This window comes from Macrosteles quadrilineatus, unplaced genomic scaffold (assembly GCF_028750875.1).
Source record: "Macrosteles quadrilineatus isolate MER2022 unplaced genomic scaffold, UCM_ALF_1.0 Scaffold_5__1_contigs__length_97177068, whole genome shotgun sequence".
In the NCBI taxonomy this organism is placed as follows: domain Eukaryota; kingdom Metazoa; phylum Arthropoda; class Insecta; order Hemiptera; family Cicadellidae; genus Macrosteles; species Macrosteles quadrilineatus.
Window position 1 is genome coordinate 2,207,957 of NW_026542598.1, and position 13,727 is coordinate 2,221,683.

Sequence of the window (13,727 nt, forward strand, 5' to 3'; positions counted from 1 at the left end):
AATCTATATAGATTCCCATGGTCACGTTCGTCGCAATAAATACCGTTTATTGCATTGAATAGGCTATGCCTAACTTACCCTCTATAAATTCACAAAAGTTCTCTTTAAATACAAATAGGCCTAGGCCTATGTAAGTTAGCTTAGCCTACAGGCAATAATTGATTTAGATTATTAGTTTCGTACTAGCTTAATTAAAATGTGAATCCTGGAATACCTATTTATAAAGTGTTAAATTTAACGTCATCAAGATTGATATTTTTAATCGCATGTTAATGTAGCCTAAATACAAAGACTAGTAACAGGTTACACTATCCATTGTCTGTGGTAAAACCTACAACGTCGTGGGTTCTTTTTCTTTCATTGTTGAGTGTAAGTACACACGTATTTTACAAATAAGTAATACCTAAATCATACTTAAGTTCGGATACTTAACCTAATTTATCGTTAAATTCACTGAAGCCACATAAATCACGAATGAATTAGTAATTCAATAATGTTTAAACTTGCTTGATGCCAAATTTTAATAATTTGATTTTTGAATTATTGTGGCCTAGGCTTGTCCAGATGAATCGAAGCTTTCTGCTAGATATTCCCCCACCCTAAACAAACCGGTGTGTTCATCAAACATATTGCAGAAATATCCTTAATAAAATGTTCATAAACTGACCTGAATTTAATAATCGAAGCGATGTTCTGGAGGTAAATTACTGAGCAAATCAAAATCACTCAAAAACCACTTTAATTAAAAATGTTCACCTTATCATTTTTCTTGGATTTTCGGCAGTCCAAAAACAAACGACACCTGAATCTTAGTTTAAGCTCAGGCCACCAGGTGGCAGGCAAGTGGAACGGACTGACTGAAACGTCTTTGGATTACATCAACTTCTGCCTTCTTCAAACCAATACGCTTTATTTTATAACGGTACTATAAAAAATTGCTCTAGTTGATAGCAAATGAACAATACTATTAAGATATTAGAGCTGTTTTATCTATGATTAGAGTAATAACTGCAAACGCTGCAATTTGATTCAGGATATATTCAACATCACAGAGGATCCGAGCCATCCGAGGTAACTACGACTATTAGGCCTATACAGGCTAGATTGATCCATTGATTATACGATTATACATCTAGCATTAAATTGAAATGCCATGTAGCACGACCACCTTTAACTCTGTTGGAGTAGGGTACGGTCACAACTTTAAGTTAAAGCCTAGATAAAACATACTCCTTGAGGAGTATGTTTAATCTATGGTTAACGGTGGCCGTGGGTACCGATAGAAGCGTGGTAGTAGTCGTAATATTTTATAATGCCCCCACCAAAGCAAACCTGCAGTATAAGCAAATTTGCATTTGTCTGGTTGGATTTACACTTAAATTAATATTTCCTTAACCATGTCAGATTGAACGATGACAAATAGGGTAATAAAGTGTGTTTTTTTTTTGTAAAATATTAATAGTTTAGTATAAAATAAATAAATTGTCCAGATTAAATTTGTCAAAATATATTCACAAACAAGCAATATACATCAGTTTACATTCTCCGTAAGAACAACATAAACATTCTAATATTGCAATTTTTAAATTTTCTTTATACAGTAAACATTTTTTTAGGATCTTAAAAATGTTTTGGAGATAAAAAACATATTTACCCCAATAATATTACCTGTACCTATATTTTACCCAGAACCCGCGTTCCCTTGTTCCGATCATGGTGGTTCACGAACTAGTTCGATGAAACTTAGGTTTACATGTTTGTACCAAACTTCATCAAAATTGAATGATTTTTGCTTGAGTTTTCGTGCTAACGGACACACAGGGTTGGGTAAAAGTATGGACACCCCAATGACACTCTTGCCCATGACCTTGACTCCAAAATGGGATATTTTGTTGGCAGCTCAACATTTTTAAATATAAAGCCCCATCAAGTGACACCTCATTTTAAATGCAATCAGTTTGAGAAAATATATCGGTAGAAACAAGAGGACACACAGTTTTTAGTTTGCAGGCTTTACCAAAAATACCACAGGGTTTCTTGGCGAAATTGTAAGACCCATTAAAAAATACACTTTTATATATCTATGAAGATGATAATGATGAGTTACATTTCCTATAGTACAGCCCGATAAAATATGTTAATTGGGATGATATTGATGTATGGTCTCTCAGAACTATGAAAAAAAAGTTGCCACCGTTTTGTATTTGGTTGCATGAGAAATGGACCACTGGTTTTGCTGATAGATTATTTTGTAACTGATGACTTTTTAAATGAGGGGCCACTTGATTGGACTTTAAATTTAAAATTTCAGAGCTGTCCCCTAAAAACCCCGTTTTTTTTATTTCGCCTTGCACTTGATGGGAAATTTGCTAAAACATGGACGTTTTAGCGTTCACGGAAGTGACGCTAATCGGATTATAAAAGGGTCGTGCGGGACCAGCCGGTAATGAGCCTCCCGTTCAGTTTTGGCTGCCTCAACTTATAATATTACAATATACAACTTATATATAGGGTGGCGAGACGTATAGTAGGGAATAAAAGTACAAAATAAAAGTGTTTTTGGAATTTTTTAATAAAATCAGCAATTTTTTTTGTAAGTTAAGTTTAAAAAAAAAATGAAATGGCCTCCATATTTGAAATCTGATTTAAAAGTTATTTAAGAAACAAAATTTTAAATAGCCACCATTTTGTTCTATGGTTTTTAAAAATTGTCATAATTTTATTGTAGCTTTATATAGTTGCCATAAATGTTTGTGAAAAGTTTCAATTTCGTATCTTTTACCACTATTTAGAAAACAGTTAATGAGTAAAAAAACACACAATGGCGGCTTTGTGAGTAACCAAGGACTTCCGGACAATTTAAATATGATATTTAGATATGTTTCTTACCCAGGAATAATATCCGACACCAATTCTAAAGCACCCTGTATAAATATATATATATACGTCCGTAAACGATATAACTTGAGTAATTTTTGTCTGATTTTGATGAAATTTGGTTTAAAGGTGTAAGGCGGGATAAACTTGAATGAGTTCGTGAACCAGCATGATCAGACCATGGGAACAGGGTTTTGTCAAAACACAAAATTTCCCAATTTCTCTTTAGACCTTTTTAAAGAGCTTACGAAAACATATAATTTAGTATATCAAAGTGTTTTTATACAGTTATTGGTAACAGAGAAAATTAAAAAAAATATATAATTCCCATTTTAAAATGTTGTAGTTTGCCTGTTATGGATATATTTGGATCAAACTTGGCAAATTTATTTATTTTATACTATTATTTTAATAAAAAATACACTTGATTAGTTTCCTAGTATTAATAGTCAAAGGTATAACTTTACTAGCAAGTTACTACATACAGACCAAAAGAAAATAACATTTGGATGAAAACCTTTGAACATAAATAAAAATATTCTTACTTGTCGTAAAGCTAAATAAGTATATAGTTAAATATTTATTTTACGGCAAATAATCATTTTAATGGGTAGGTGGATAGCCACCTAGCATAGCATCGCATTCGAGTTTGCGAATCAGCATGATTGGACTATGGGAACAGGGGTTTATGGGGGGTTTTATCGGGTAAAAATTGGTTTTTCCCATTTTTGACACTAAAATCATAAAATTTTACAATTTCTTTTCAGACCAATTTGTAGAGCTTAAAAGTACATAATTTTGTAAATTGATTGAGGCGTTTTTGTATGTCTAACGGTTAAGGAGGTAATAAAAAAAAACTTTAGATTTAAAATTCCCATGCTATTTTTATGGAGCATTAATAAACTGTTGTAGTTTGCTTGTTTATGGACATATTTTAATCAAATTTGGCAATTTTGTTTATTTCATACTAAGCTAAGCAATCAAAAACACACCTCAATAACTCTCTTGTAGCAACAAACCTAGGAACTCATTAAAATTAATGTTATTTAAATAGGAAATAAATTTGAGAATTTTCAGGGAATATTTGAGTAGAAATCCAGCCAGGTAAATGGAAATTCGCTTAGTCTGCAGGTTTGCTGTGGCGGGGTATGATATGGTTCACCATAGACAAATAGAATTAAATATAGACTAACAGCAGTGCTGCGGTTAGCATAAGTTCTGGCGTCCACCGCTGGGAGAGCCGTTTAGTTAAGGTGCACACAATACGTAACTACATGACGCTCCTAGCGGTGGACGCCAGAACTTATCCTAACCATAAGACTGCTGTCGGTCTATATATTTAATTCTATTTGTCTATGGTAACACAACACAAATGTCATCCAATTTTTACACCGCAAGAAACTTACACAGTAACCTGTATGTTACACATTGGATCAAAAGAGGGGGATGAATAATTAATTGAAACAAACACCAACAAAGTAAAGATGGTAGAATATTTTATTTGCAAAAAAATGATAAATATTCAAATCAAAAACATCGCCTACCTCATTGGACAGATAAAAAAAATGCACAGAATACACAAAATATTTACAAAATTCCTCTAATGGATTTATGAATTCTTGGTCATAGCACATAGCAAGCAATACGAGAGGCACCTATGCGAATATTATATAAATACACAATTTACAATGCAATTAAATAAATCTATTCTTAAATTATCAATATAGTTATATTTATTTATAATACTTAATTACATAATTAAAATGTCTTAGGTGATATTTCACAAATTTGCTGGCCTTAAAAATGTCTCAGATTTTCTGTTATTTCACTACATGCAAAACTTGTACATATTCAAATTTTAGAAGCAAATAATTTCAATCGAAGGGTAAGTATTTAACTGTAATTTTTATGACACTGTTTCAAACTCAATTGAAAAAGTTGTCATTGGTTCATTGTCAATTAATTCTGCTTAAGACACTAGAAGTAGAAGGGCTTTTAATAAGGGGTTCTTGTGTTTAATTTATCCATGTGAGATTTATTAGCCAGCATCAATGGAATCAGCTTTTCTTTACTTATCCATTAAATAGGTATTAAGTAGTTCTCAATCTGCAATTTGAAATTCAAAATCCTCAAAGTTTATTTTATGGAAAACAATTAATTAAGAAGAGACGTGCTATACTGTAACGTCACCACTGTAATGTTTAATTTGACAGGAGACGGGACTAGTGAAAATAAAAACTACATATTTAATTAGTTAATACCACAGGCTGCACAGACCGAGATACCAGGACATACTGGAGTAGTGGTAAGATACACGGGTATGGCATAGTCGCGGTAGCCAATGCCCCTCAACACACTTGCAATGTATGTGGTGTATTTATTAAAATCACCTGATATAACGTCACAGACGTGTATCTTTTTTTTGTTTGTAAAAAAACTTTTAAACATATAGGCCTACTTGTTATAAACATAATTTATTTTAGATACAGATAACTTAGAAGTAAGTTCAATGATTGTGTCATAAATTAACTTCACAGTTGAAACAAAGGGCATACACTCTCTTGGATTTTATTATTTGGTCTCATAAACATTCTATAAGTAAAAAGTAATAAATATTATTATTATGAGTAATTTATAGTCATATCCAATTAATAAGTTTTTAAAAGTATTAGATTTTTAGTTTTTGTTTTCTAACCTGAATTACATTTATGTATCATAGGCACTAGAGTAAAATAGTTGATCAGTTAACTGTATATATTTGTCATCTTGTTTGTTTACTTTTAATTTTTAATATCAGCCAAATAAAATAAAATTGGGCTTCTAAACATAATATGATTAAACAACTTGAAAATTTTTAAATTTTGGAAAATAATAAAATCTGAGCCAAGCAACTTAGGAATCAACATAGTGTTTACAAGTTTAAAAATAGGACAAAAGATAAATGTAGAATATTAGACAACATTTTTGTTTGTCAGAATCAAAGTATCATTATAATCATAATAATAGATTCACAATATCAAATAGAAAATAAAATAACCTAAATGTAAAATTAATAATTAATGAAAAAAACCTCCTTACACAAACAATCACATATCAGCAGCAACCATAATAGAAATCAAAACTGTAGCGGATATTTTTTTAACAGCAGTCACGACATTTCTTTAGCCCAAGATGGCACATTTATGTCCTTAAACTAATAAATTTTGGATAAAAGGCCAGCAAATGTAAGACTACATTTCATTAGTAGAAATAGGATATGGTTATGTATGCTAAGTTATAAGTTTCCATTTTTGTTAGTCACAGCCAAGTCAAATTATACAATAGATGAGTACAAAAATATTTACTTTACCATCCTATACAGTATACAGGACCCTCTCTACAATAATTCATTTGTACACATACTTAGTGTAAACGACTATGATAAACTATGGTGTTAGAACGTACAAGGTTAAAAGTATTTCAGCATCGACATGCTGACACAATTTAATCTGTGAATAAAATAGACGGTTTCAAATATAGCTAGAAAATGTTACTCTGGTGCACAAAAATTGTGAATTTTACATCTGTGATGACTATGTACATGTACAATCATTTCGAAAAGACTCTCTTAAAAAGATTCAACAGTGATGAGTGAAATATTCGGTGATCAGAGAACAAAACACCTAAACAGCAACTTCCCAATATTTTATATATATAAAGCCTTTACCAATTACTGAGTCATTGTTGCCTCGATAAAATAACAAAATAAACACACCTCTAGCCTTCTGCGAATACAAGACAGTCAAACGGAAAAGACAGCACGAACAATTCTACATTTATATTCTGACAATGGCTGAATGCTCATGAAATATTTTCGTTAACATTCGATTAACATACAGTATTAAAGAAGCCAAGAGATAAAAAAATTACATGAACACAAATACTGTATTTTAACAGTAAATTACAGCGTGTAAACCTTACAAATCACCAGCTTTTCAAAAACAAGATGTTTCCCTAGTTAAATTTGAAACTACCTTTCAGCTAATTTGCAGAACATGAAAATGGAGGGCTTTCTTAAGACTTAACTATAAATAGAATTTACTGAGAATTTCTTGTATGATTTTACTGTAAAATGTCCTTTTATAATTTTGTCAAGTGTTCAGATTGACAACTATTTCAGAATTGAAACTAATCAACATAAGTTAAAAAAAAGTGATTTAATGTGATACAAGTAATCTTATAAGTTTTGTTAATAAATTTACCTGGAAAAAAGTTTTTATTTCTGTAATTGATACAAAACTGTATGTAGGTACCATTTAAATTCAAGTTTGGTGAAATTTGTACATCATATTGTTTTGAGGTCTTCATGATTTTGTACAAAACTTAAAAATTCTTAAGCCTAATAATAAACGTAGAATTTAGCATGAGTATTCAGCCGCTTTAACAACCATTTAGAGATCCTTAATCATATAAAATCTTAAAATAATTTAAATTTTTACAGCATAGTTATTTAAATGTTGATTATCACACAATGCAAATTTCTTACCAACTATAAAACTCCTAGATGAATTATTTACTTTATATGAAAATCTTAACTTATCTTTGCTAAAATTATACGACTATACAGATCAATTCTCTAAGCCTGCATCTAGCATTGATAAAATATCTACAAGATAATAAAAATTCACTCGACGTAATTAAAAATATGTATTAAAGTTTAAATACTATCTGTAATGAGTTACGACTAATGTTAACAACTACAAAGAAATATTTTTAATTATTGAAAGAATCTTATATTCATTCTGATGTGCAGTAAAAAGTTTATGAGTTAAAAGTGAATTAAACGTACATGTATGCAAAACTAGTGAATAGCACCCACTATGAAAACAATGTCTTATCACTCGTGGGGTAAGGCTTTCTCTGAATCGATATAAAGAACTTTATAGAAGGTGCTATAGTTTATTCTCTTGATTTAACAAAACAATTACAGTTAATACACTTTTCCACACTATTCACACAATTTGATAATGTCTAGCACCAAAAGAGCTTCCCAAATTCAAGTATGTTAATAGTCAATGCTCAATACGTAAAATAAATTATAGGTTCTTCAAAACAGACTATTGAATAGCATTAAAACGAGTAATTTCTGATCAAATAAATGATATTATGTTGCATAGTTTGTTTTAGGTTAAGCTAAATTATTAAAGAAGGTAGCTTTGTCTAAAACCGAGCGGATAAGTAGTTCTAAGAACAATCTGCTAAGAAAACAAACCAAAATGTAAACTCCTGCTATGTAAAAAAAACTTGTTCACAAACTTAAACTATGTACTGTACCTTTAAAAATATGCTTAGTATTCTATACACAAATTGAAATACCTGTAACTTCAAACAAAAAGCTTAAAAAATGTAAAATTTAATAGGAATGATAAACTTGATAATATAAACAATATATGACTAAATGAGAAAATAATAACGGTTTATAAAATCTGATAACACATAGTTATAAACTCGATATTAATGGTAACTTCATAATTTAAGCGTAATAGCTATATTGCCAAAAAAGAATATACAGTAAAGAAAGAGATTCATTAAATTTTTGATGGAAATAAACAAAAATAATGAAAGTTTAAGAACCAAATCAAGAATAAATAATATTTTACAACTAATTGTTTTTCTGTTATTCAGACCAATTAATAACTAACTACACACAACATTTTACGCTTTATCATTGGAACGCTAACCAGCTTGTTAAATAATAAAAATCACAAATACAGGACAGATATAAACTAGACAACAATAATCACAAACAATAGCGTCTACCCACTTTGGAAACATTTTCTATAATTTATAAAATTTAACATTTACAATATACTTTTAGATAGAAAAACACAACATAGTCTTATTGTCTTTATAGACATCATAGATCTAACACAACATACAACAGGTCATGAATGAGGTTAACACCATGAAATAAACTAGAAAAATAAATTATATAAATTAATTTGTATACAACTTGACAGTTTGTGACATATTGTTACATCCAATTATCAACAACCCACAACTCAACAATTTTTACTAGCATCTAGCTCGATTGATATTAAATTTTCATAAATTCAGTATTGTTACAGAATATTGTAGTATTTATTTTTGGTGAACTTTTAAACCACTAAAAAATGTATTGGTGTACATTCCACAAACATTTGTGATAAATTGAAAATACATTGAAATTTAACAATCAAAATCCTATAAAATTGATAAAAATTTCACATAACCTCAAAAAATGTTAACAAAAATTTAAACATAAAAGCTACTTAAGTAGACAAATCTATAATATTACCATAGATAAAACATACTCCCTTAGTAGATTTGTCATCCTTATGGAACAGCTGAAGCCAATTTTATTGTTAGTTCTGTACGTCCAACTGTAGAGGTTATGTTTTGTTTACAATTTATTTCTTGATATTTCAGTCATTTAAAACATAATTTAACCAAATAAAACTGCATAATCATAAACAATAACTGGTCTTCTAGTCATATAACCAAATAGTAAAGCACAAATCATGAAAATAACCCTTAAATAATAGAAACAAAATTTTTTCTACACTAGCGATCTGTGTGGACGTACATGAACTAGACACAAAAAACAAGCTTCAAAATGTACAATGGGATGAGGAGTCTACTTGTGTTGATTAGTCTATGATATTACTATCTACAATTAAAGATCAACCAATTACATCGAGAAACAAAAATGAAGTACAAATCAAAATGTTCCTTGAGTTTATAGATCAGCTGATTGAGCATCATAGTTATGTGAATGTACAAGACGAGTTTATCGCAGACGGGTAATGTGCGGAGTGTAGAGTGGTACTACGCTACTGAGGTATCTACAGTCCGATTCTATTTGTTCCCTTGGTTACTTTGTTTCCTGCGTGCCTTGTCTAGTAGATTTCAAACCTGGAACCATAAATGTTAGATTACAAAAGTGAATTGGGGTAAATAATAAATAATGAATTGGGAACAATTTTATTTGTGTCGATAAGGTACTTAAGTTTGTTGCTAAAATTGCTGATCAAGAAGTTATTTAAAAAAAGTGTTTATACCATATTATGAAATCTACAGATGGTGTGATTGAATAGTGAGTTCTAGTAACTTGACTATATCATTCTCTTGTGATCTAGAGTTTATTACCGAAAGTGGTGTTGTTTTGAGTTGGTGTGGTGGAGCGAGTAGTGAGTTAGGGGCAGTTTATTACCTGAATGTGGTGTCGTGTTGAGGTGGTGTTGGTGGAGCGAGGAGTGAGTTAGAGGCAGTTTATTACCTGAATGTGGTGTCGTGTTGATGTGGTGTTGGTGGAGCGAGGAGTGAGTTAGAGGCAGTTTATTACCTGAATGTGGTGTCGTGTTGAGGTGGTGTTGGTGGAGCGAGGAGTGAGTTAGAGGCAGTTTATTACCTGAATGTGGTGTCGTGTTGAGGTGGTGTAGTGGAGCGAGGAGTGAGTTAGAGGCAGTTTATTACCTGAATGTGGTGTCGTGTTGAGGTGGTGTGGTGGAGCGAGGAGTGAGTTAGAGGCAGTTTATTACCTGAATGTGGTGTCGTGTTGAGGTGGTATGGTGGAGAGAGGAGTGAGTTAGAGGCAGTTTATTACCTGAATGTGGTGTCGTGTTGAGGTGGTGTGGTGGAGAGAGGAGTGAGTTAGAGGCAGTTTATTACCTGAATGTGGTGTCGTGTTGAGGTGGTGTGGTGGAGAGAGGAGTGAGTTAGAGGCAGTTTATTACCTGAATGTGGTGTCGTGTTGAGGTGGTGTGGTGGAGCGAGGAGTGAGTTAGAGGCAGTTTATTACCTGAATGTGGTGTCGTGTTGAGGTGGTGTGGTGGAGCGAGGAGTGAGTTAGAGGCAGTTTATTACCTGAATGTGGTGTCGTGTTGAGGTGGTGTGGTGGAGAGAGGAGTGAGTTAGAGGCAGTTTATTACCTGAATGTGGTGTCGTGTTGAGGTGGTGTGGTGGAGAGAGGAGTGAGTTAGAGGCAGTTTATTACCTGAATGTGGTGTCGTGTTGAGGTGGTGTGGTGGAGCGAGGAGTGAGTTAGAGGCAGTTTATTACCTGAATGTGGTGTCGTGTTGAGGTGGTGTGGTGGAGAGAGGAGTGAGTTAGAGGCAGTTTATTACCTGAATGTGGTGTCGTGTTGAGGTGGTGTGGTGGAGCGAGGAGTGAGTTAGAGGCAGTTTATTACCTGAATGTGGTGTCGTGTTGAGGTGGTGTGGTGGAGCGAGGAGTGAGTTAGAGGCAGTTTATTACCTGAATGTGGTGTCGTGTTGAGGTGGTGTGGTGGAGAGAGGAGTGAGTTAGAGGCAGTTTACTACCTGAATGTGGTGTCGTGTTGAGGTGGTGTGGTGGAGAGAGGAGTGAGTTAGAGGCAGTTTACTACCTGAATGTGGTGTCGTGTTGAGGTGGTGTGGTGGAGCGAGGAGTGAGTTAGAGGCAGTTTATTACCTGAATGTGGTGTCGTGTTGAGGTGGTGTGGTGGAGAGAGGAGTGAGTTAGAGGCAGTTTACTACCTGAATGTGGTGTCGTGTTGAGGTGGTGTGGTGGAGCGAGGAGTGAGTTAGAGCCATTTGTTGCGCACTACACTGCTGAGCCTCCTGCCCCACATGAGATGATATCATACGATGGTTCCCTGTAGGTGTTCTGTAGAGGCAGCGGGACTCGGCATCTGCAAAAACGCAGTAATTCTCATGATTTTAAAATTTCAATAGATATATTTGACTTAACTCTTTTAGAAATAAATAATTTTTGGATGGTGAAATTTACAAAGATTAAATTGTATTAGCTTGAGATTTGTAAGCTTACTTCTGGCTCTACTATCTCTCTGAAATCTTTTCAAATTGAAAAGATAATAAATAAAGTTGTGTAGTATAACTATATAATAAAGCTGGTGGCCAAGTTATAGTGCCTACTTACTTTTTGTAAAAGTGGCGATTTAATGTAAGAGAATCTGTAGCTTTTTAATGATTATTGACATCATCATCATTACCAGTACCAGTTAAATTAATGACAGCTTTTAAATTAATGATTCTGCATACACTGGCTACGTAATACCCTAGTTACATTGGCAGGCTTTATAGTTATTAAATTCCATTTTGTAACCCCTGGACTTCGTAGTATAGACTACACTATTTAGTTACTTAGCCCTAGTTACTTTGAAATCTAAAAAAAATCTCAACTGACTATTAGCATAGACAAATAGAATAAATATAGACTGTCAAAGGAAGGTTCCGGCGCCCACCCCTTGGAGTGCTTTGTAGTTACGCGCACACCGCTGCAGGCGAGGAGCGCAAGAGCCGTATGTGACCAGCAGACACTGCAGCGGTGTGCGCCGTAACTACACGGCAAACCTAGCGGTGGACGCCAGAACTTATGCTAACCGTAGCACAGCTGACGGTCTATATTCATTCTCTTTGTCTATGCTATTAGACTATTGTAATTCATACATATAGGTATATTTTCTAAATATATTAATGGTGTAGTCACCTTTCTATCTCAAAATTGGGATGAAGTGACTTATTCATGGTCATGCTATTAAATTGTTCAATAATAATCTATATATAAAGGCAAAAGTACCCATGAACTTTTGAGAAAACTACAAGTCACACCCCCATAAACCATATACTTAAAATGTTCGTCATGACGAGAATCCTTGCGCAAAATTATCCATTATTTCATAAATTGCCCTTAGGTCGTAATTCCTTTCTAAAGGGAACTTTCCATTTACCTAATGTTAAAAAATACATATAATTTAAAAGCAGATGTTTACTTTCACCAACTGTTTTGTAGGTTTGAATAATTACAACATTCTGTATTAGCATTAGTCATGATTTGAAATAGTGCCACAGTGTTTCTACAGAGTGCAGCACAGAAAACTATTTTACTTTTGAATAAGTCCAAATGTATTAAACCCCAATCGCAGCACACCTGTGCACTTAGCAACGTTTAAATTCTCCAATGTTAAACATTAAAACATAAAAACCTTTATCAAAGTATTATAAACAATAAAAGGGATGACTTTTTAAAATTTATGACAACAGCTAATTTGCAACCTAAAGGTGAGTGAGCGTAGCGAACGAACTTCAACAGGGACGTGATTGAGCCATGCGAATACTTATGAAGTTAAACGGGGCAAAGCCCGTGGGTACAGCTAGTTAACAATAATAAGAAAATGATTCTTTGATAACAAACAACCTCTTTTCATTAGAGCTTTCTCATTAGCAAATCGCGTAATCTGTAGCAAAACGCTTCTCAATAGCAGAGGGCCTACTCTACCTGGTGTGGAGGAGAGATTAGTAGACCCGTGTTGCTGGATATCGAGGGGGAGCTGTTCTCTTCCGGAGGTGTCACTTCTAATCCAATGCTTCCGTTCAGTGCTATCTTGATACCAGCACTCTCCGTAGACATCTGAGATGGCATGGCCGCCGGCTGAATAGGCTGCATCTGTAAAGACAAATCTGTAAAGAATAATAGTCATCGTTGCATCAACAGCTTCTGAGAGATTAATGCTCTCAATTAGCTCTTAATTAGGCAATTTTGTTGATTTCATACTAAGCAATCAAAATTTCAATAAAAAAAGCACCTCAATCCTTTCTGTAGCAGCAAACTTAAGTAGGTACACATTAAAATTAATCCTATACTCTAATACGAGCAATGTTTGCTTGTATGTATGCTTGCTTGCTTGCTTGCTTGCTTGCTTGCTCTAATACGAGCAATGTTTGCTTGTATGTATGCTTGCTTGCTTGCTTGCTTGCAGAAAGATCTCGAAAACGGCCCTGACGATTTTCTTCAAATCTTGTAAATAGTTTATTTTTGGCCTAAAAACGAGT

General features: G+C 33.2%; 2 protein-coding genes across 7 annotated transcripts in view; both read right to left on the reverse strand.

The window, feature by feature from the left end:
- Nucleotides 1-775, reverse strand: part of LOC128994068 (elongation of very long chain fatty acids protein AAEL008004-like) — a 108,628-nt gene extending 107,853 nt beyond the window's left edge. The window contains exon 1 of the mRNA XM_054418298.1: nucleotides 668-775. The gene's annotated coding sequence lies outside the window, so the exon portion shown is untranslated. The remainder of the gene's footprint in view (nucleotides 1-667) is intronic.
- Nucleotides 776-7,082: 6,307 nt separating this feature from the next.
- Nucleotides 7,083-13,727, reverse strand: part of LOC128993980 (potassium channel subfamily T member 2-like) — a 329,633-nt gene continuing 322,988 nt past the window's right edge. For all 6 annotated transcript variants that reach the window (XM_054418134.1, XM_054418135.1, XM_054418137.1 and 3 more), the window contains 3 exons: nucleotides 13,174-13,341; nucleotides 11,412-11,566; nucleotides 7,083-9,810 (listed from right to left, as the gene is read on the reverse strand). In XM_054418134.1, the coding sequence (XP_054274109.1) occupies nucleotides 11,516-11,566; nucleotides 13,174-13,341 (219 nt within the window). In that variant the 3' untranslated portion in view covers nucleotides 7,083-9,810; nucleotides 11,412-11,515. The remainder of the gene's footprint in view (nucleotides 9,811-11,411; nucleotides 11,567-13,173; nucleotides 13,342-13,727) is intronic.